General features: G+C 47.7%; 1 protein-coding gene across 1 annotated transcript in view; it reads left to right on the forward strand.

Annotated features, from left to right (window-relative positions):
- The first annotated feature begins 123 nt into the window (after positions 1-123).
- The window catches only part of CDNF (cerebral dopamine neurotrophic factor), a 34,147-nt gene continuing 9,861 nt past the window's right edge, over positions 124-24,409 (forward strand). The window contains exon 1 of the mRNA XM_066592024.1: positions 124-239. Within this exon, the coding sequence (XP_066448121.1) occupies positions 164-239 (76 nt within the window). The 5' untranslated portion in view covers positions 124-163. The remainder of the gene's footprint in view (positions 240-24,409) is intronic.

Consider the following 24,409-nt stretch of genomic DNA (forward strand, 5'->3'; position numbering starts at 1 on the left):
AGGACGGGGAAACGTCACATGGCCGCTCACTGGTCATGAACTCAACCAATTAAAAGGCGATGCGGTTTTGAAAGGGCGGGGCAACGCTGTATATACTGTGGTGACGTCACTTCGCGGGGTAGCTGGCTGTGACTCGGAAGGAGAAGTCAGGGCGGCGGTGACCATGCGGACTGCTTTGAGCTGCCTCGGCCTACTGTGGGCTCTGTCAGTGAGAGCAGCTCCTGCGGCTGAGTGTGAAGGTGAGGCAGGTGTGCGCTGCATGGCCTGCTGGCGGCATGTGTGTGCTCACAGCTGCTGGGTGTCCGCAGCCTCGCCACTTGTTTCACTGGACTGCTGGAGCTCGCCGAGTGCAGCCGCTCCTCTGTCCGCCGACCCCCTGCAGTGCGCATGCGTGAGGACCGTGCGTTCCTATAGAGACTGCGGCAGAGCTTAAAGGGGCTTTCCAGGGAAATACTATTGCTGGCCATTCTCAGGATAGATCACCAGTAGTTGGTGGGCTGGGGACCCCCTGATGATCGGGGTCAGGCGCCCGCTGTGATATTTCACTACACACAGGGGTCTGAGTGAAAGCTGCAGCTCCACCCTGTGTAGTGGCTGGTGCTTGGAACTGCAGGTTTATAAAAAAACAATTACTAGTGCTGGCCGCTACATGTGTTGCAGCAGTAGTGCCTGCTGTGTCTGCGGTGATGCCAGCAGGGGTCCACAGTCTATCAATTATTGCTGACCAGCGCCCCCTGTGTCTATAGTGTCCAGCTCAGTAATTGTCCCACCTGCTCTATCTCTCGTCTCTGTGGACCCCAGTGTGGTGAGCGAGTGATGGAAGCCTGCTCCAGTGTATTGGCATCTGACCAGCAGAAGAGACCCTCATGGGAACCCAGCTGAACTATACTCCTTCTCTAAGGCCGCCTGCACCCGACCAGGTCAGATCCAACCCTGTGCCCGGCTGCTGACCCCGCTTACCTGGCCGGATTCTTTATCTGCACTGCGGTAGCGCCGGCCGTCACGCATGCAGAGTACAGATTATGCCGCGCCGTCGCTAGGCGATGATGCAGATCCTGCGGGCTTTCTGCAATGATTGTGGAAGGGCGGCGGGACGGATGTCTTCTATTGACTTCAATGGAATCCATCCAGTCGGAGAACCGCACAGAAATGGAGCCTGCTTCGCTTTTGTTCTGCCGCAAGCAGAAACCACAATTGATTTCCGCTTGTTTGCAGGAAGCAGCGGGTCTCCATAGGATGCTACCGGCGGTATTTGCTGCAGAATCCGGGGGCAGCCGTTGGTCCCAGATTCTGCAAACCAAATCCGCCCGTGTGCAGGAGTCCTAACTACTATGAAAGTGAATAGTAGTAAGGCCTCATGTCTATGGCACATGCGGATTTCCGCAGCAGAAGACCCTTGTCAGTGCGCAAAATATTTTTAAATGTTTCCTGGCAATCGTGGATGCAGGTTTTTTTTTTTTCCCTGCACAGATGCACTACGGATCATCCGTGCGAGCCCAAATTGCCTGCCTGTCTCTCCTCCCTGATTGGTCTCCAAGCAACCAGAGAGACATCTACCTACAAATCCGCAATTCAATTGCGAATCGCTTGCTTCCATAGAGATTAATGGAGCCCATCTGCGCAGAATCTGCAGTAAAATGGAGCATGCTGTGATTTCTTTGCTTCATGTGACATCTGCAAATCAAATCTGCAGATTCAGGCCCCCTGTCCACAGGCGTTGCGGTATCCCACGGCAGATCTCCACTGCGGGAGCAGGAGCCGGCAGACGGATCTCCACTGACAGACAGGCTGACCGCGGAGAATCACGGCAATTCGCAGCATACTGCGACTTGCTGGCCGTGAGCGGAGAATCGCAATGATTCTCCGCTCGTGGACATGGGGCCGGCGGTTTTCATAGCAACGCTATGGAAAACTTCATACGGCGTGATTCGCCGGCTAAATCATGCCCGTAAACAGAGGGGGCCTTAATTGACGTGCGGACACCCCATGCTTCCCTATGAGCGACTTGAATGGCGGATCGTCCACAAGTCAAATCTGCCTGTGGACACTGGGCCTTGGGGTCCGTTCAGACCTGCAGATTTCTCGTTTGAATAACCAAATGATGTCTGAGTCGCTCGGGCATCCTGTTTATACAGCAGATACATCACTGGTTCGTTCAAACGAAAAATCGTCCCATCGTTCACACTGTATAAGTGACTGAGAACTACTGAACGATCGGGATTTAAACCGAATGATCAGTGATCGAGCCAACGGTGGTTTTTATGCTGCATAACTATTAACAAAAAGCGAACAATTGAAGGTGAAGTTGGCTGAGTTTACACTGAATGATTGTCGTTCATTTGAATGGTAAACGTTCCGTGTAAAAGGACCTATACAGGGACCGTGTAGTACAGCCAGTCACACTGTTCCTGGGGCTCCCACACATTACTAAGGGGTTGGTAAAAACTGCATAGCTGAGTTGTTTCGGGCCCTCCAGCTCTGTGGCTGCGGTGGACAAGTGCGGATTCCCATCCTGGCCACACGTGGCTGTGGTGGAAGTTACCCCTCCAGGGTATATCTGAAAGCAGAATTTTTCTCTAAGCAGTTTCTCGGGTCTCTGCCACACAGCGTCTGTAAAATGCTGCGTTTCACTGTGATTTTGATAATTTTTGAATGCAGGTTGTTGCGTTCAGCCCTCTTTAATGCCCCCCCATCATTGTGATTGGTTAAGAGCTGCGTTAAAAAACGAGAAAACACACAAAAATAGAGCAGACACCACTTGAAAATTGTGGCATTAAAAACACTGCGTCTAAGCACAGGTCTGCAAGGCCCCATTGAAATCAATAGCTACTTATAATCTCACCCTCACAAACAGCGGTAGGTATTCAGTTTGCTTCACTAACAGTACTAGTGTGGACCACAAGGGGGCAGGAGAACTGCTGGCTGTTACATTGTTACTGTCTTATCTTGTGTATAACATGCATGTGTGGTTTATACAAATAAACACTGTGATTGTGTTGCATTTTCTTGTTCATTGTGTAAAGTTCAATTTTGATGAAAAAACATTAAATGCTTTCCTTTTGACAACCCCTTACTATACACTATATTAGGATAGGTAGACCCTCTATTAGACCGGGCTCACATGACCATATGCGTAAAACGCTGCAGCCTATCGCCGTATATGGCAGCAATATTGTACTGCACATAACGACGTATCTCACACAGTGTCATGCGCAATCTTCCTGTTTCCTTTTTTTGTTTCCTGATCTGGCGCCTTAATGCCCTTTTAGACACAATGATTATCGCTCAAAAGACTGCTTTTGAACGATAATCGTTGTCTAACTTCACTGACATCGTGCAGTTTTCGTTAAGCCATCGCTCATCGTTGTCTCTCAGCGTGCTGAAAGACAATGATAAGCCTTATCAGGAGTTCACAACGGGATACAGCTGATACTATTGTTTCAGCTGTATCCCGCTCCCTGATCACAAGCTGGGTATGAAGAACCGAGCGGTCCAGCTCTGCTCTCCATACCTGGCACGGATCGCTCGGCTGTATAACAGCTGGGCACTTGGAGCGGGGAACAGCTGGATGCAGGACACCCCGCTTGTCTTCTGCATCCTCTGCTGGCAGCGCAAGGTGAGCGATCATCTTGCGCTCTAAATGACACAACGATGATCGCTCAAAAGTCGCTTAAGTGACGACATTTGATCGATTGTCGTTATGTCTAAATGGGCCTTACAACGGCGCACGTAAATGCTGCACATATGCAATGTAATTGTGTATGTACAGTGTTGATTACACACCCATATAGAACAATGGACTCTTATCACACGTAAAACGTGGCAAAACAGAACATGCTGTGTTTTTGCACACGTATGACATACAATGAATATTTGCAAATGTGAATGGATCAATGTCCTTTCATTGACTCCACTCATGGTGTACTAAGTGGTGAAATTAGACTTGTGTGAGCCCGGCTTAGAGCTGCCAGAGCTACAGAAGCTGCTCCAGTACAACTGGGGCATCCATGGTTTACACTTATGCCAGGAAAGCACAGTAAGTAGTCTTTCTCTCTGCAGGGCTGTATTTTACATCAGTATTTGTAAGGGAGGAGTAGAATTTACAAAAGCTAGAATGGATTTACTTCTGTGCTTTTTTTCACTACGCCACCAACCAAATTACGGAGTCATATAATATCTTCAAGTGGTTAAAAATGTACAAATTGTATTCATTGTTGAAACAGTGGACACAAATTATTCCTAAGGGTGCCTGCACACGGGCGCATTTGAATTATGGAATACAGAGCAGGCATCCGCAGCAAACACTGCCCATAGCATGCAATGCAAAAGTGACTCTTAATGCACACAAGTGGAAACAAATTGCGTTTTGAAAAATTACAGCATGCCCCATTTTCCTGGGGATTCCTCACGGACGGCTTCCATCAAAGTCAATGGAAGCTGTCAGGGTAGCAAGAAAAGCAGGAGTTTAAAAATAAAATAAAAAATCTGAACTGTGCATATCCAATGGCGAGCCGTGTTTACCATCCGCAGTACACAAAGCAGAAAAAGAAAGCTGGTACAGGCGGACGCCGCTGTCGCCAGGGTCCGATTCTGCATGCGGAATCCGACCCACCTGTGTGCCTGCGGCCTAAGCGTCATACAGTGCCCCAAAGAGTGATTATAGACACATTTCAGAGTGATTAATTCTACCGCTGAAAACACAAGGGTTTATTTAGTCAGTATTTTGCATCAGTAAAAGCCAAAATCAGGAGTGGAGCCAAAATAAAGACTAGCTGCAGATCTTTCCGTTATACTTCTGCAGATTCCACATGTGGTTTTGGCTTACAAACACTACTGCAAAATAGCAAACCGAATACTGCTGTCTAATTGAGAACAAGGCATTCAGCTGCAAATATAGTGACTGCATGTAGGAAAGAATAAAAATGAGTGCAATGAATGCAAAAATAATGTGTGTGAAGTGACATAGCAATGGGTAACAAAAGCAAGTGAAGTCCAGATATGTCTATGAGGGTTAGGACTTTTTTCAAATTTGAAAGCCTGTGGTGGCAAATGATGACTTTTAGCAAATAACTCAAAAATGATTTTCAGTTTGGTAAATTATAAAAAAATAAACCCTCTGCACCCAACGAGATGTTGTTTAGCCTGAAGCATGAAATCTGAAATTAAAATACATACCATTAGAATTGTGATTTGACGATGCTAACAATATTTAAACCAATTTTAACTAATAAACCGAATTTAGAGCACCACTAGCCATCCTCTGCACATGACCTAGTAACCTTGCTGACAGAAATTCTTGTAGTCAAGCTAGCATTAACCCGTTTCTAGTGGATAGCTTCTTTTCTTTATTATGTTTTACAACTTAGGCTGCCTGTACACAAGTGTTGCGGTATCCCACAGAGGATCTCCGCCGCGGGATACCGCAGCACGGGAGCAGGAGTCGGCAGACGGATCTCCGCTGTCAGCCTATCTGACAGATAGGCTGATCGCGGAGGATCGTGGTAAATTCGCAGCATGCTGCGAATTGCTGCCTGCGAGCGGACAATTGCTATGATTCTCCGCTCGTGGACAGGGGGACTACTCTCCATAGCATTGGTATGGGGTTTTTTATAAATAGTCACAGGCAGGTACAACTCCGCAATGGGAATTCCGTGTGCACCCACAGCATGGGTGGCTCCCTGGAACCCACCGGCTGTACATAAATGTATCCCATTGCAGTGCCCTGGAAAGCCGAGCTAACGTCAGATTAAATGCAGGTGGGCTTCGGCCCACACTGCATGGCCCAGTCAGATTGGGGTTCTTTATAAGTAGACACATGCAGTTACAACTCCCTGTGGACCCACAGGCGGTACATAAATATATCCCATTGCATTGCCCATCACAGCTGAGGTAACGTCCGATTAAATGCAGGTGGTCTTCGGCCCACACTGCAGGCCCAGTCTGACCGGGGTTTTTAATACATAGACACTGGCAGGTACAAATCCCTAATGTGAAGTCCCTGTGGACCCACAGCATGGGTGGCTCCCTGGAACCCACCGGCGGTCATAAATAAATCCCATTGCAGTGCCCAGCACAGCTGAGGTAACGTCAGGTTTAATGCAGGTGGGCTTGGGCCCACACTGCATGCCCCAGTCAGACTGGGGTTTTTTATAAGTAGACACATGCAGTTACAACTCCGTGTGGACCGACAGCATGGGTGGGTCCCAGGAAGCCATTGGCGGTACATAAATATATCCCATTGCAGTGCCCTGGACAGCAAAAGCTAACGTCAGATTAAATGCAGGTGGGCTTCGGCCCACACTGCATGCCCCAGTCAGACTGGGGTTTTTTATAAGTAGACACAGGCAGGTACAACTCCCTATTGTGAAGTCCATGTGGACCCACAGCATGGGTGGATCCCTGGATCCCACTGGCGGTAAATAAATAAATCTCATTGCATTACCCAGCACAGCTGAGGTAACGTCAGGTTTAATGCAGGTGGGCTTCGGCCCACACTGCATGCCCCAGTCAGACTGGGGTTCTTTATAAGTAGACACATGCAGTTACAACTCCGTGTGGACCGACAGCATGGGTAGGTCCCAGGAAGCCACCGGCGGTACATAAATATATCCCATTGCATTGCCATCACAGCTGAGGTAACGTCCGATTAAATGCAGGTGGTCTTCGGCCCACACTGCATGCCCCAGTCAGAACGGGATTTTTAATACATAGACACTGGCAGGTACAAATCCCTAATGTGAAGTCCCTGTGGACCCACAGCATGGGTGGCTTTCTGGAACCCACCGGCGGTACATAAATAAATCCCATTGCATTGCCCAGCACAGCTGAGGTAACGTCAGGTTTAATGCAGGTGGGCTTCGGCCCACACTGCATGCCCCAGTCAGACTGGGGTTTTTTATAAGTAGACACAGGCAGGTACAACTCCCTATTGTGAAGTCCATGTGGACCGACAGCATGGGTGGGTCCCAGGAAGCCACCGGCGGTACATAAATATATCCCATTGCATGCCCATCACAGCTGTGGTAATGTCCGATTAAATGCAGGTGGTCTTCGGCCCACACTGCATGCCCCAGTCTGACCAGGGTTTTTAATACATAGACACTGGCAGGTACAAATCCCTAATGTGAAGTCCCTGTGGACCCACAGCATGGGTGGCTCCCTGGAACCCACCGGCGGTACATAAACAAATCCCATTGCAGTGCCCTGCTCAGCAGAGCTAACGTCACATACAATACAGGTGTGCTTCGGCCCACAGTGCATGCCCCAGTCAGAGTGGTAATATGTACCTTAACAGTAACCGCGTTGGTGGGAATGTGGTGGCGACTGCGGACCTAGTAGCGTGGTTTTATTTAGTTGGTTTTCGGAATGTGGCCAGGATTAAGTGGGCCATGGTGGGGGGGCTCTCTTGTTGTGTCGGTAAAGGTGAAATTCTTGGACTGCCACCAGACGGACCAATGCAAAGGTATTTGGCAAGAATGTTTTCATTGTTGGAGGAGGAGGGGGATGTTTTTGAGGCACTACGTGTCCTCTCCACGTGTCTGTGGTTATATGCACCTTAACAGTAACCGCGTTGGTGTGAAATGGCCTTGCCACCATCATGTCTTTGGGAAGCCTCCGTTTCCACACCCCAGTGACATAGCATTAGCAGCGGTATAGGCAGAGCCCAGAATTAGTAACATTTTAGCGGTAGCATTAGGGACAGGCCCCAGTAACATATCACTAGCAGCATTATAGGGGGAGCACAGTATTAGTTCCATTTCAGTAGTAGTAGCAGTCCAGACAGGCCCCAGTAACAATTCCGAAGCAGCAGTATAGGGGGAGCACAGTCTTAGTTCCATTTAAGTAATAGTAGCAGTCAAGACAGGCGCCAGTAACAATTCCGAAGCAGCAGTATAGGGGGAGAACAGTATTAGTTCCATTTCAGTAGCAGTCAAGACAGGCCACAGTAACATTCCCGTTGCAGCAGTTTAGGGAGATAACAGTCTCTTTCACATTTCAGTAGTTGCAGTATAGACAAGGCCCCAGTTACATTTATGTAGTAAAAGTGTAGGCCAACCCCACACACCTTGCTGTAGCATGAGTGCAGGCGAAGCACATAAAAATTACTAGGATTACACTGTAGGCGAGGGCCCAAAAAAATTGGTGTACCAACAGTACTAATGTACCTCAGAAAAATTGCCCATGCCCAACCAAGAGGGCAGGTGAAACCCATTATTCGCTTTGGTTAATGTGGCTTAATTTGTAACTAGGCCTGGAGGCAGCCCAGTTAAAATAAAAATTGGTTCAGGTGCAAGTTTCAACGCTTTAATGAGAATTGAAACGTATAAACATTGTTTACTAAAGTCATATGACTGAGCCTTGTGGGCCTAAGAAAAATTGCCCGTTCGGCGTGATTACGTGAGGTTTCAGGAGGAGGAGGATGAATATAATACACAGATTGATGAAGCTAAAAGGTCCCTGTTTTTTATGGTGATAGAGAACGATGCTTCCATCCGCGGGTGCATATTGTTTAGGTACCGCCGCTGTCCGCTGGTGGAGAAGGTAAGTCTGGGGAAATCCAGGCTTTGTTCATCTTTATGAGTGTAAGCCTGTCGGCACTGTCAGTTGACAGGCGGGTACGCTTATCCGTGATGATTCCCCCAGCCGCACTAAACACCCTCTCTGACAAGACGCAAGCCGCAGGACAAGCAAGCACCTCCAGGGCATACAGCGCGAGTTCAGGCCACGTGTCCAGCTTCGACACCCAGTAGTTGTAGGGAGCAGAGGCGTCACGGAGGACGGTCGTGCGATCGGCTACGTACTCCCTCACCATCCTTTTACACTGCTCCTGCCGACTCAGCCTTGACTTGGGAGCGGTGACACAGTCTTGCTGGGGAGCCATAAAGCTGGCAAAGGCCTTGGAGAGTGTTCCCCTGCCTGCGCTGTACATGCTGCCTGATCTCCGCGCCTCCCCTGCTACCTGGCCCTCGGAACTGCGCCTTCTGCCACTAGCACTGTCGGATGGGTATTTTACCATCAGTTTGTCCGCCAGGGTCCTGTGGTATAGCATCACTCTCGAACCCCTTTCCTCTTCGGGTATGAGAGTGGAAAGGTTCTCCTTATACCGTGGGTCGAGCAGTGTGTACACCCAGTAATCCGTAGTGGCCAGAATGCGTGTAACGCGAGGGTCACGAGAAAGGCATCCTAACATGAAGTCCGCCATGTGTGCCAGGGTACCTGTACGCAACACATGGCTGTCCTCACTAGGAAGATCACTTTCAGGATCCTCCTCCTCAGGCCATACATGCTGAAAGGATGACAGGCAAGCAGCATGGGTACCCTCAGCAGTGGGCCAAGCTGTCTCCTCCCCCTCCTCCTCATGCTCCTCCCCCTCCTCCTCGTCAACGCGCTGAGATATAGACATGAGGGTGCTCTGACTATCCAGCGACATACTGTCGTCCCCCGCCTCCGTTTCCGAGCGCAAAGCGTCTGCCTTTATGCTTTGCAGGGAACTTCTCAAGAGGCATAGCAGAGGAATGGTGACGCTAATGATTGCAGCATCGCCGCTCACCATCTGGGTAGACTCCTCAAAGTTTCGAAGGACCTGGCAGATGTCTGCCAACCAGGCCCACTCTTCTGCAAAGAATTGAGAAGGCAGACTCGCCGCCCATGTTGGAGTTGGTATTCCACTATAGCTCTACGCTGTTCATAGAGCCTGGCCAACATGTGGAGCGTAGAGTTCCACCGTGTGGGCACGTCGCACAGCAGTCGGTGCACTGGCAGATTAAACCGATGTTGCAGGGTGGCAGCGTCCGTGTTGGACTTGCGGAAATGTGCGCTGAGCCGACGCACCTTTCCGAGCAGGTCTGACAAGCGTGGGTAGCTTTTTAGAAAGCACCGAACCACCAAATTAAAGACGTGGGCCAGGCATGGCACGTGCGTGAGGCTGCAGAGCCGCCACCAGGTTACGGCCGTTGTCACACACGACCATGCCCGGTTGGAGGCTCAGCGGCGAAAGCCATGGTCGGTCTGCTCTGTCAGACCCTGCAGCAGTTCGTGGGCCGTGTGCCTCTTCTCTCCTAAGCTGAGTAGTTTCAGCACGGCCTGCTGGCGCTTGCCCACCGCTGTGCTGCCACGCCGCGCAACACCGAGTGCTGGCGACGTGCTGCTGCTGACACATCTTGATTGCGAGACAGAGGTTGCGTAGGAGGAGGAGGAGGAGGGTGGTTTATTGGAGGAAGCATACACCGCCGCAGATGCCACCACCGAGCTGGGGCCCGCAATTCTGGGGGTGGGTAGGATGTGAGCGGTCCCAGGCTCTGACTCGGATCCCATCCTCCACTAAATTCACCCAATGTGCCGTCAGGGAGATATAGTGGCCCTGCCCGCCTGTGCTTGTCCACGTGTCCATTGTTAAGTGGACCTTGGCAGTAACCGCATTGGTGAGGGCGCGTACAATGTTGCGGGAGACATGGTCGTGCAGGGCTGGGACGGCACATCGGGAAAAGTAGTGGCGACTGGGAACCGAGTAGCGCGGGGCCACCGCCGCCATCATGTTTTCGAAAGCCTCCGTTTCCACAAGCCTATACGGCAGCATCTCCAGGCTGATCAATTTGGCTATGTGCACGTTTATCGCTTGAGCGTGCGGGTGCGTGGCGGCGTACTTGCGCTTATGCTGAAACAGTTGCGCTAGCGACGGCTGGACGCTGTGCTGAGAGACATTGCTGGATGGGGCCGAGGACAGCGGAGGTGAGCGTGTGGGTGCAGGCTGGGAGACGGTCGTGCCTGTGTCCTGAGAGGGGGGTTGGATCTCAGTGGCAGGTTGTGGCACAGGGGGAGAGGTAGTGGTGCAAACCAGAGGCGGTGAACGGCCTTCGTCCCACCTTGTGGGGTGCTTGGCCATCATATGCCTGCGCAAGCTGGTGGTGGTGAGGCTGGTGGTGGTGGCTACCCGGCTGATCTTGGCGCGACAAACCTTGCACACCACAGTTCGTCGGTCGTCTGCACTCTCAGTGAAAAACTGCCACACCTTTGAGCACCTCGGCCTCTGCAGGGTGGCATGGTGTGAGGGGGCGCTTTGGGAAACAGTTGGTGGATTATTCGGTCTAGCCCTGCCTCTACCCCTGGCCACCGCACTGCCTCTTGCAACCTGCCCTGCTGCTGCACTTGCCTCCCCCTCTGAAGACCTGTCCTCAGTAGGCTTAGCAAACCAGGTGGGGTCAGTCACCTCATCGTCCAGCTGCTCTTCCTCCGAATCCTCTGTGCGCTCCTCCCTCGGACTTACTGCCCTTACTACTACCTCACTGATAGACAACTGTGTCTTATCGTCATCGTCCTCCTCACCCACTGAAAGCTCTTGAGACAGTTGCCGGAAGTCCCCAGCCTCATCCCCCGGACCCCAGGAACTTTCCAAAGGTTGGGCATCGGTCACGATAAACTCCTCTGGTGGGAGAGGAACCATTGCTGCCCAATCTGGGCAGGGGCCCGAGAACAGTTCCTGGGAGTCTGCCTGCTCCTCAGAATGTGTCATTTTCATGGCGTGAGGAGGCTGGGAGGAAGGAGGAGCAGCAGCCAGAGGATTCAGAGTTGCAGCTGTGGACGGCGTAGAAGACTGGGTGGTCGATAGATTGCTGGATACACTTTCTGCCATCCACGACAGGACCTGCTCACACTGCTCATTTTCTAATACAGGTCTGCTGCGTGGACCCATTAATTGTGAGATGAATCTGGGGACCCCTGAAACTTGCCTCTCTCCTAATCCCGCAGCAGTCGGCTGCGATACACCTGGATCAGGAGCTCGGCCTGTGCCCACACCCTGACTTGGGCCTCCGCGTCCTCGCCCGCGTCCACGTCCTCTAGGCCTACCCCTACCCCTCAGCATGGTGTATTACGAGTAGAGCCGAAACATAACGCTGTAATTAAATGTGCCGCTTATTGGCCTGTGGTTGGAGGCTGACTTCGCTTACGGAACGCACAGCAGAGCCAGGAAACAATTTCGCGCACACCTGTAGTGAGACGTAGGTGCGTATGACTGAGCTAGTGGAATTCACAGCGCAGAAGCAGTTAAGTGGCCAAAGGGCAGTGGTAGGCCTTAAGTATTTTGCTTCAATTTGTTTAAATGGTGAGCTGAAACACCAGACAGATACTGTATGCAGCGTATATTATGTATACTGTTTCCCTCTGGCGCTATGACGGCGGTGATGTAACGGGCACAGCAGAGCCAGGAAACAATTTTGCGCACGCCTGTAGTGAGACGTAGGTGCGTATGACTGAGCTAGTGGAATTCACAGCGCAGAAGCAGTCAAGTCGCCAAAGGGCAGTGGTAGGCCTTAAGTATTTTGCTTCAATTTGTTTAAATGGTGAGCTGAAACACCAGGCAGATACTGTATGCAGCGTATATATAGTATATTTTTTCCCTCTGGCGCTATGACGGCGGTGATGTAACGGGCACAGCAGAGCCAGGAAACAATTTTGCGCACGCCTGTAGTGAGACGTAGGTGCGTATGACTGAGCTAGTGGAATTTACAGCGCAGAAGCAGTCAAGTGGCCAAAGGGCAGTGGTAGGCCTTAAATGGGTTGTCTCGCGGCAGCAAGTGGGGTTAAGCACTTCTGTATGGCCATATTAATGCACTTTGTAATATACATCGTGCATTAAATATGAGCCATACAGAAGTTATTCACTTACCCACTCCGTTGCTAGCGTCCCCGTCGCCATGGATCCGTCTAATTCTGATGTCTTCTTGCTTTTTTAGACGCGCTTGCGCTGTGCGGTCTTCTCCCCTTCTCCTAGGTCCAGGCACGAGCGTCGTTCTGGCTCCGCCCCCTTCTACGCATCATCGCGTAGCTCCGCCCCGTCACGTGTGCCGATTCCAGCCAATCAGGAGGCTGTAATCGGCAATGGACCGCACAGAGCCCACGGTGCACGATGGGAAAGGACCCGCGGTGCATCGTGGGTGAAGATCCCGGCGGCCATCTTGGTGAAGGAAGAAGAAAGAAGGAAGACGTCGCAGAGCGGGGATTCGGGTAAGTAATATGTTTGTTTTTTTTTAACACATCCCTTGTGGTTGTCCTGCGCCGAACGGGGGGGCCTATGGAAAAAAAAAAAATCAGTTTCGGCGCGAGACAACCCCTTTAAGTATTTTGCTTCAATTTGTTTAAATGGTGAGCTGAAACACCAGACTGATACTGTATGCAGCGTATATTATGTATACTCTTTCCCTCTGGCGCTATGACGGCGGTTATGTAACGGGCACAGCAGAGCCAGGAAACAATTTTCCGCACGCCTGTAGTGAGACGTAGGTGCGTATAACTGAGCTAGTGGAATTCACAGCGCAGAAGTAGTCAAGTGGCCCAAGGGCAGTGGTAGGCCTTAAAGGGGTTGTCTCGCGAAATCAAGTGGGGTTATACACTTCTGTATGGCCATATTAATGCACTTTGTAATGTACATCGTGCATTAATTATGAGCCATACAGAAGTTATTCACTTACCTGCTCCGTTGCTAGCGTCCTCGTCTCCATGGTTCCGTCTAAATTCGCTGGCAGCTTGCTTTTTTAGACGCGCTTGCGCAGTCCGGTCTTCTCCTTTCAGCACGAGCCGCTTCAGTGTGCTCCCCGCTACAGCTCTTCTGCGCATGCGCAGACAAGCTGTCACTGCTCGAGAGCGCGCTGGAGCGGCCATTCTGTACCATCCTCTGTTAGAGGAAGGTGCAGAGCCGCCCAGCAGAGCCGAGAAGCCGCCCAGCTGTCCCGCCGTCCTGCCGCCCAGGTAAGTGATGGGCCGGGGGGGCTGCCGCTGTGCCGGGGGGGGGCTGCCGCTCGCCGGGGGGGGGGGGGGCTGTCGCTGTGCCGGGGGGGCTGTCGCTGTGATGGGGGGGGGCTGCCGCTGTGCCGGGGGGGCTGCCGCTGTGATGGGGGGGCTGCCGCTGTGATGGGGGGGGCTGTCGCTGTGCCGGGGGGGGCTGTCGCTGTGCCGGGGGGGGGGGGCTGCGCTGGTTACCTGCTGCCTGGCGGTGGGTGACTGTGTGCCGTGGTCGGCCGTGTTCAATCCAGGGGTCCGGTCGGCGGCTGCGGGGCGTCTGGTTGTCAGGGAGACACAGCTGGTAGCGTCTCGGGAGCGCGCACGTCGGGCTACAGCAAGCGACGGGAAAAGAGCTGGTGGCCATCTTGGGAAAATTTTTATAAGTTGCTGAAACGCTGGTACGGTAAGTACAAACCAGCTAGAAAAGTCATTTACAGGGGGGCTTAGTAATGTATGGTTAATTAGGGGGACTGGGCAAAAAAAAAAATTCACTGCTTCCTCGAGACAACCCCTTTAAGTATTTTGCTTCAATTTGTTTAAATGGTGAGCTGAAACACCAGACAGATACTGTATGCAGCGTTTATTATGTATACTCTTTCCCTCTGGCGCTATGACGGCGGTGATGTAACGGGCACAGCAGAGCCAGGAAACAATTTTGCACAAGCCTGCTGTAATGCTTTGCTGCGTATTAATTAGGACTACTACCCCCAGCAGACACGCAGTACACTGAAGACAGTCACAGGCAGCCCAAAGATTGTATTTTTCCCCAATTTTTTTGAAAAAGCCCACTGCCTAAATAGCCAGTATACCTCTTTCCCTGTACCACTGTCCCTGCCTCACCAGTACTGCCCCTATTACTCTGTAAAATGACTGCAGACTGAGGACGCTATGGTCTGCACGCCCGATATACAAAGAAAAAAATTGTGCAACACTGCTAAAAGCAGCCTCAACAGTACTGCACACGGTCAGATGTGGCCCTAAGAAGGACCGTTGGGGTTCTTGAAGACTAAAATAACACCTAACACTCTCCCTATAGCAGCTACAGCAAGACAGCACTTTCCCTGATCTATGTCACAATGCATCTGTGGCGAGCCGCGGGCGGGGCAGATTTTAATACTCCGGTGTCACCTGATCTCCCCAGCCACTCACTGCAGGGGGGTGGTATAGGGCTTGAACATCACAGGAGGAAGTTGTAATGCCTTCCCTGTCTTTCTATTGGCCAGAAAAGCGCGCTAATGTCTCAGAGATGAAAGTGAAAGTAACTCGAACACCGCGTGGTACTCGTCTCAAGTAACGAGCATCTCGAACACCCTAATACTCGAACGAGCATCAAGCTCGGACGAGTACGCTCGCTCATCTCTAGTCTGCATATAAGCCCTGCTAGCTCAGACTTTCGTTGCCAGTGTTTGGTTTGGAAATGCTCTGCCTACCCTCGCGTTTCTGACTTGACTATAGCGTTTTCGACCTCGGCTGTTCCTTTGACTCTGACTCGATTTTGCCCCCCCCCCCTTGTACTCCGCATGTGTTTCTCCGGTTTGACTCTGCTTGTTACGACTTCCCTCTGGTCTGCGTGGTTTTGCTTCCTGTCAGTTATTCGGTACTCACATCCGTTTTCCCTGTCCCTCTTTCCTTGGGATCCCTGTCATTAGTGCAGCGCAGGGATCGTCGCCCTGGGGCTTAGTCCAGGGGGCAAGTAGGTAGGGACATGGCAGAGGGCTGGCTTAGGGGTTCCCTGTTCATCTGCCTTAGCCGGTCCTTAACATTCACAACTAAATGTATCCACAAGGTGGCACTGCTGCATTAAAACTGCTTGAATTCAAAGACTAGACTGCTTACTACTGTGCTAAGCACTATAACATGAGAGTCAGGTGTTTAGTTGTGAGAGTTGGAACGGAGGGGAAACTTCCACAGGTTAAGGTATTACAACCCACAGTAGACAGCACAGTAGTGTTTAATAATCGAGACCGGTGGTGTCCGGCTTGAATTGTCCGTTAGAACAGACAAGTGACTCTAGCAGAAATCACATCCACATTTATGCAAAAGGCCTCACAGACATATTACGCTCAGTGCCGTGTTCTATAGTTTTCATGGGATATGGGAGCGGAAGACCCACCAGAGTGCCTCACCTAGACTTATAAGGACTGGCAACATGTGGCATGGTCCAATGAGTCACAGTACCAATTGTTTTTGGCTGATAGCAGGCTTCATGTGTGGTGCAGACCCCATAAAGCCATGGACTCCAGATGTCAACAAGGTAGTGTGCAGGCTGATGGTGGTTTCATACTAGTGTGGGCTAAAGGGGATTATAAATAATATTAGTTCCTATTATATGACTTCTTGAATTTCAGTGTACAGATAAACACAGACTAAACTGATAACACACACATAGGATGATTTTCCAGAAGTTTTCAGAATGCTTGAAATATAAGCCCTACTCCAAAATTAAGCCCTGCTAACAGTTAATTTAAAAAGTCAATTTAAATAGTGTCCAGGCAGCTATACATGTAAAAAAAAGTGAAACCTTTTTGAACAAATTAATATAAGACACTGTCTTATTTTGGGGGAAACACGGTAGTTGTACCATTCATGTATTTTAAATATATTAAACATTCACAGTGCAAGAAGAAAAAGTAAGTGACCCTTTATGTTTATGACTCCTCCAAGAGCTAATAGACAAGATGTGTTTCAATTAAGGAGATGAGATTGGAATTGTAAGTTTCATGGGTGCTTTGCACATTAAATAAAGCCACACAAATCCTGGTTACTGACAAATCTGTTCTCAAAGATTGGTTAGCATGAACCATGCCTTGATGTAAATAACTTTTAGAATATGTGTTACAAAGACCTGTGAAGCTGGAAAAGGCTACAAATGGATTGTTAAAGACCTGGGTGTACATAATCGACTGTTAAACACATTTTCTACATTTGGAGAAATTTCAGGAATTGCTGTTCTTTTTAGGAATCCTGCAAGAGATGAGAAAGAACCTAAGAATGACAGTAAAAGCCCTACAGAAGGCTCAAAACTGAAAAACAACTCTTCATGCATCCACTATTTGACAAACACTGAGATATATGTTTTAATAGAAGGACACCATGCAGGAAGCCGCTGTGGAAAAATTAATATTGTGGCCCAACTCAAGTTTGCCTGAGACCGCCTGGATGTTCCTCAATGCTTCTGGGAAAATAATCTATGGGCAGATGAAACAGATATAGAACTTTATAGGACAAATGCATAACATATTTGGAGGATAAAGAACCAAAACATCCCAACCATGAAGCATGGTGGAAAGAACATCATGGTTGGGGCTGCTTTGCTTCCTCAAAGCCTGGTCACTTTGTGATCATTGATGAAACCATGAATTCTAAGGTACGTTAAGGCATTTGACAAGAGAATTCAAGGGCAGCAGCCCATGATGTAAAGCAGAAGAGAGGTTGAGTTATGTAACAAGACAATGACCCAAAGTACACAAGTATATCTGACTGGCAAAGAGGATTTTTGGTTTTGATAGCTCAAATCAGAGTCCTGACCTTAACTCTATCGAAATGCAGTGGCGTAACTTAAAGAAGGCTGTGCACAAAAGGCATCCCAGAAATATTGATGAACTGAATGGTCCAAAATTAATGTTGTGGAAATCTTATTTGCAGCTAAGAAACCTTTGGTGGAGGTGATTGCTCCTCAAAGGGGATGTACATGCTATTAAATTTAGAAGTTAACTTTTTCTTCTTGCACTGCTGATGTTTACTCAATGTGCTCAAGACATGAAAGGCATGACTGCTTGTATATTATTAGTTATCAAATAATATTTTATTAGTAATAAATGCAGAACTCCAGGTAATTCCAAAGAGTTCACTTGGTTTTTCTTCCAACCATATACGACAGTTTCTATATGAAATGTGTAAAATTGTGTTAAAGCGGAATATACTGTTGGAAAAAAGAAGCATCAATGCAGATAAAACAATCCTCAACAGTCCATATGTTAACTGTAAGCTTGTATTTCCATATGTTCGTTTTTATGACTCTCATCTGCATGCTTTTAATGGATCCTTCAAAAAAGTTTAAGATGCTGAGTCAAGTATTTTAGCTAGTCATTTAGTATGTCCTATTGATTTTTTCTTAGCTTGCAGCTACTGTAATCATGACACTATCAAGCTGCATAACTAGTAGTCATCTTATTAAAGGAGAAGATCAAATATTTTAATGATACTACAAAAGCTGACAAAATATACAACACTCCCAACATAATTTTAATTCTAAGAAAGTGACCTTTGGTGTCATTCAGCCAATCCTCTGCTGGACTATCATAATCATTAGTTTACATTCCGAGAGGGTGAAGAAGAATAACACACAGGTAAATATCCACATAATGGTAGGCTTCCGGCTTTGAGCACCTTAGTGGACACTTTTTTATTTCATCAATATGTTTTTATTCCAAAAAACATTTTGCAATTGGAATAACATATAGTTTATTGTTTTGATCCTTAGCTTGTTGTGTGCAGCTGTACACCAAGTTGAAGAACTGAATTTCTTGCAAAAACTATTTGGCATGCATCTGGGAGAGAGGAGTGTTCTACATGGTCTTCAACAGAGGAGAGGGGGATTTTACATATAAAAGTATACAGCTGCGAAGGAGGGAGGTTGAAGATAAGGAGGCTTTTACTATATTATAGCTGACTGTTTTCATTGTTTAGTCTTCTTGCAAAGTCCCTTTGGTCAGAGATGCTGTCTGTTTGTAATTACAAGGGCTGGCCACTGGGACCTGTCAGTGTAGTGAGCCAATCCCCTCTCTATCCAAGCATAGTATTGTTTTTTTTTTACAGCTCTCTCTGCTGTAGTCCCGCTGTAGCCCCTTCCCTGGGCAATGGAGACAGCAAAGAAGAGAGAGAGAGAGAGCTGTAAACAAAATTAATACTGTGCTGCAAGGGAGAAGGGACTGGCTCATTTAGCCGACTGGTCCCCAGTGGCCAGCCCTTGTAATTACAAGCATACAGCAGTGCTGACTGAAGGAACTTTGCAGGCAGATGAAAGGGGTTTTACCACAACTTAAAACTAATTCCCAACCACTCTTTTTCCTGATTGCGGCTGGCCAGTACATGTGACTGCTGGCAACAGCAGTGACCTTCTAAATCCAGTGATTGGCTGCAAAAGTCACATGTCCTTGGCAACTGCAACTAGGAAGGAGAGTGGTTGGGAAGTAGTTTTAAGTTGTGGAAACCCCCTTTTAATAATAAAAATAATCAGTTAAGGCTGATTATTTTCTCACAGGCATATTTTTCATCAGTATTTTGTGAGCCCAAACCAGGAGTGGAGAGAAAGTATAATGGAAAGATTTGCATTTCTCCCATATTTACAAAATACTGATAAAAAATACTGATGTATGAATAATCCCTTATTCTATAATAAAAGCCTCCTTATCGTCAACCTCACTCCTTCCTGGCTATATACTTTTGAATATAAAATACCCCTCCCCCGCAGTAAATGGGCCATGAAGAACACCCTCCCCCAGATGGAGAACTTTTTAACCAGGTCAGTCTGACTGATGGTTTTTGCAGGAAATTCAGTCTTCTAACTTGTAGCAAAGATCTGTACACTGCAAGCATAGGAGAAAATGGTTACAAAAATGTAATCCCAAATGCAAATATTTTTTCCATTTAAAAATGTGTTACTTAAAAAAATAGCTAACAAAGGTGTACGTAGCTTTAAAGCCCTCTTACATGGCCTGATGACTATTCAAAAAAAATGTCCATTCCTGGCCTTTGCCCCATGTAAACATGCCCAGCAATGAGCTGACAAACAAATAAACACTCATTTGATTATATCTTTTATGCTGACACAAAAATCACTTAAATGGGTTTTCCCACTACTTAAAATTGCTTCGCAGCACTATGTCCTTCCAACGACAACCAGGAAGGACAGAGGGGCTGTGAAGTAATTTTAACTTGTGGGAAAACCCCTTTAAGTAAAGTTGCTTAATTTTACTGAAAATAGCATTTGATTATAAATGTAGCTGCCTTTAGGGGAAATTTCAGCCAAAGCCGAAAACTTCATGGTGTAGTTTAATATTTATGTATAGTAACTATGTGCAATAACATCTTTGAGAAAGTATTTCTCTTCTCCCTGGTTTGATAAAAATCAACATAGATGACAGTTTGACACATGACTAGACTGCATGCAGAGAATAGCAAAATTGGATGTTTAACTAATGTAGTTTGTTTAACCCTGTTGTACAAGTGCTCTGGAAATGTGTTTTAATGTATGGTATAAATAAGGGAGATGGAATAATACCTCCACAGTGCCAACTATTGCAAGGCAGCATTCCTTCAGGCCAAAGTCAGCCTTGTAACAATGACTTGGAATTAAAAGCAAAACCAGACTCCATGCACAGACAGCTGTTTCAGGGTATTTGCCCTTCACCAGGGTAAAGCAGGAGTCTGGCTTTGCTTTTAATTCCATCATTGTTGCAAGGCTTGTATAAAGAGTCCGACTTTGGCTTGATGGAATGCTGCCTTCCAATAGGTGGCACTGTGCAGGAATTATTCCATCTCCCTTATTGGCATATTACCCAGAGGAGCATGAATGGCCTTTTGAGTCTCTTAACTCACCGTCTAGGTGCTCTCCCTAAGGAGAAAAGATTGCTTTTCTGACCCAATGTATGGTGTGTAATGAGTTTAAGAGTTATCTTGGATTCACAAACTGGAGTTATTTTTCTATGTGTTTACAATATAATATACTTTCTGCAAAACATTCTTAATCAAAATTGTATAGAATAAGGGGACATTGTCAGAAATGATTATCTTCTGTTGTGATTCCATTACCCCATTTCTCTCATTCTCTTAGTAGAGAGCTAACATTTTAGCCAATTAAGTGTGAGCTGAACAGCCTATTGTAGCACCACCTACATTAACAGCTAATGTCCACGGGCGTTTTTTTACCGCGTGACATGCAGTGAATGGAGGCAATGAAAGTCATGGGACTTTCATTCGCCCATGCACACCAGCGTGTGTACACAGCGTTTACATACGGCAGAGAAATAAATCGCAGCACGCACTATTTCTCTGCATATAATACAGAGTACTTCTATGGGCTCTGTATCAAAACGCAACCCCTACACAAGCATTGAGAAAGGACAGCATTTCAAAACACATCCCCACTCTGAACAGAGCGGGCAATCTGTGTAAAGAAAAAAAATCACACTGCGCCTGACCGTGACGTCAGATACCCGTACATGCGCAGTGCATACCTGGTCGATACGCAGTCCGTGCCCGCAGAGAGAAAGGGCTCCATATGTGTAAAATGACCAGCACTGTTTTACGCATATGTCCGTGGAAATGAATCCTAATAGTCAGAAAATAATTTGTTTGGACTCACACGAGCAGGTTGCATTCCGCATGCGGAAGACTTAAGAATGATCGCAGAAACAAATTGTATATGGTTGCATATATGCTCAGTTTTCCGCTCGGATGTAAAGCGTATCATTCGTGCGGAAAACCGATTGCAAGCAAAGAATGACATCAAAAAACTGCCCAACGCCCTGGAAACACCCTTCTATCACCCAGACGACCGCCCAGGCAACAATCTCATGTGCTGTCGTGGTGAGAGCGGTTCTGAGAGCCTTCAGAACGGGATGCTGCTCTCTTGGCTTGACTGGTTTTATACTACTTTTTTCGTAAGTAGTATAAACCGCTTTAAAAAAAACCCTTATTCTTGTGGAGGAAGAGTCCAGAAAAATAAGCGGAGGTTGCAGACAGCAGTCTGGATAGTGTGTTGCTCCCCAAACTCTGACCTGCATGGTCTGCCTCCATACGCAATATAATTGTGTATGCGCTGCGGATCGAACTTATCCGTAGAGATCAATGGAGCTCATATGCGCGGAATCTGCAGTAAAATAGAGCATGGTGCAATTTTTTATTAATGCAATCTGAATCTATATTACTGATTACCATGTATTTCCCCGGAAAATGTAATTAAAAGTTTCTGCTGCAGTGTCATCCTGTCATGTGAAAAGGCTTTGGCCATCAGTCAGCATGATCCAGTGACACACAGTGGGAATCGGAATACAGTTTGCTGGTCACATGAGAAGCAGAGCTTCCAGCTGTGGGAAAGCTGCATACATGATGTGCTCTGGAGAGTTTCCTGCCGGGAACACACCTACACAAACTTTAGACTTCCACATATTAAAGTGATCTAACATCCCCAGTGACACCGGCTTTTGGTCTCAACTAAAGACTCTGTTCTACATTGTCTTCTAGCTATCAATAAAGATTTGCCGGTTAGCTTCAATGGGGCAATTGCCAAGTCATTTTACTGCTTCAGATGTCAAAATGAGATTAAAGAGTGAATCTACCTTCAATGCATTATACATAGATTAAAGGGACATATGGAATGCACATTGCTTTTAAACCACAGTTTCCAAATTGTACAGATGTGAGTAATTCTATTGAAAGTCATGATCAAAGTTCCTTCCTGTGTTTTATTATGTATTAACTCTAAGGTGATTACTTCAGTTTCCAGTTGTATTGCAAGGGTTGGACTATTAGGCCGGTGTCACACGGGCGTAAGCACATTTACGCTGCGTATTTACTCGCAAATGTGCATGCTTTACTGTATGTATTTGCACATGCAAAAAACACACACAATCATGTTCCCATTCTTTGAAATAAGCAATTAGTGTAATTAGTTTAATATGTACTCTTTCCCTGCGCAAAGACACAATAAGGCCTCTTTCTCACGAGCGCATATCAGCCAACCGTTTTCATGGCCGTCCAATATATGGCTGTATTCCTGAGACGTAAAAGCGTCTGGGCGGCCAATATAGCGCCGGGCGGTTTTACGTCGGGCGCAAAAAATAGTCCTAGAACTATCTTCTGGTCCTGGAATACATCAGCCGCTGCATGGGCTCCTATGGGAGCCAATGACAACGGCCGGAGGTGGGAGGGAGTTTAGCAGCGTGGCTGCTAAATTCCCTCCCTCTGCTCTCCTCCCTCCATGCAGGCTCACCTCTGCTCTCCTCCCCGCTGGCTCTTTGCAATAGGAGGGGGGCGACAGGGCAGAGCTAAGCTCCGCTTCTGACCCGCCCCCTCCCATTGCAAAGAACGAGCAGAAGGAGAGCAGAAGTGAGCCTGCGAGGGGGAGGGAGGGGAAAGGGGCAACGGCATGGTGGCCTCGGCGTATGTGCGCTGGGGCCCATGCAGTGTGAACGGGTGCACAAACAGTAGATTTGTGCGCCCGTTCACGAGCTACTACGAACCAGATGGTAGCGTATATCGGCCAGCTGTGAAAACGCCGGCCTATATACGCTGGTGTGAAAGAAGCCAAAAATAGAGCATGCTCCATATTTTTTGCGCAAAATACACTTATGTGAACAAACCCATTGAAATTAATGTGTTTTATTCATTGCATATTGCGAATGCAAATTTTGCATGTGTAGTACCCTGCACAAATATGTTTGTGTGGATCTGGCCTTACAGCAACAGCCTGATCAGAATCAAGGAAACTTACTAAATAAAGTTCAGTTCCAGCAGGTTTTTATTAAAGGGGTTTTATCATTAGAAAAAAAAATCAATACTTACCTTTCCTCCCCAGGCAGTCTTCATACCAGATCTTCTCTTGTCTCCTGCAGTCCCCCAAGTCACATCACCTCCAGCCGGCTGGATCCTCTTCCTCCTGTGACGTTACTTACATTGCCGACATTCTCCTTCCTGCAGGTCAGTGAACACTATGTCACTAGTGATTTAGCGTTCACTGCCTAGCAGGGAATGCCAAATCCTATGCCAGGCTACTGTCGCATTGCGCATGCGCGCTGTCTCACGGCAATAGTATATGACCACTCACGATGAGACAGCGTCCATGCGCTGGCTCGGTAATAGCCTGGGATAGGATTCGGCATACCCTGGTAGGCAGTGAACACTATGTTACTAGTGACGCAGCGCACACTGATCTGCAAGAAGGAGACTACCGAGAATGGGCGCTACATAACAGGAAAAAAAGGATACGGCGCTGGAGGTGAGGGACCCAGGAGACCGGAGAAGCCAGGAGAAGATCAGGGAGGAGAAGACGCGGTAAGAAGCCTGTCTGGAGAGGAATAGGTAAGTGTAGATTTTTTTTTTAATGACAAAACCCCTTTAAGAATTTTCACAACTATAGTAATGGTGTGTAACATTCTTCTTTCCCTGCACAGGGGCTTATTATTACTTGTTTAGATTGCTAATTTTTTTTTTCTAAAATAACATTGGACTCTGTTATATAGAGTACTGGGAAGGGGTAACAAGGGGAATAAAACATGGGATCATCAAGGATCCATATCAATTTCCTAGTTTTAGCTTAGTAAATAACTGGAGCTGGTTACTGGTGGGATTATTAGGTAGATGATATATTGTACCGTAGTCCAGGGTCTTCTAGGTAGTTAATCCAAGGTTGCCAAGTGTTTAGAAAATTGGTTAAGGAAGATCAGCCTTTAGTTCTAAAATCCCACCATCACCATCCTCCTCAAAACATCACAGAAGGCTGGCTAAATAGATATGCAGGTCTTCTAGATGGAAACCCAATTTAATGTTTCGGCCATATTTCCCTAGGAGGCAATCCAATAGGGAAGCTATAATTGCCATGTTTCATATTAGAAATTCACCTGCAAGTGGA

This window comes from Eleutherodactylus coqui, chromosome 2 (assembly GCF_035609145.1).
Source record: "Eleutherodactylus coqui strain aEleCoq1 chromosome 2, aEleCoq1.hap1, whole genome shotgun sequence".
Lineage (NCBI taxonomy): Eukaryota > Metazoa > Chordata > Amphibia > Anura > Eleutherodactylidae > Eleutherodactylus > Eleutherodactylus coqui.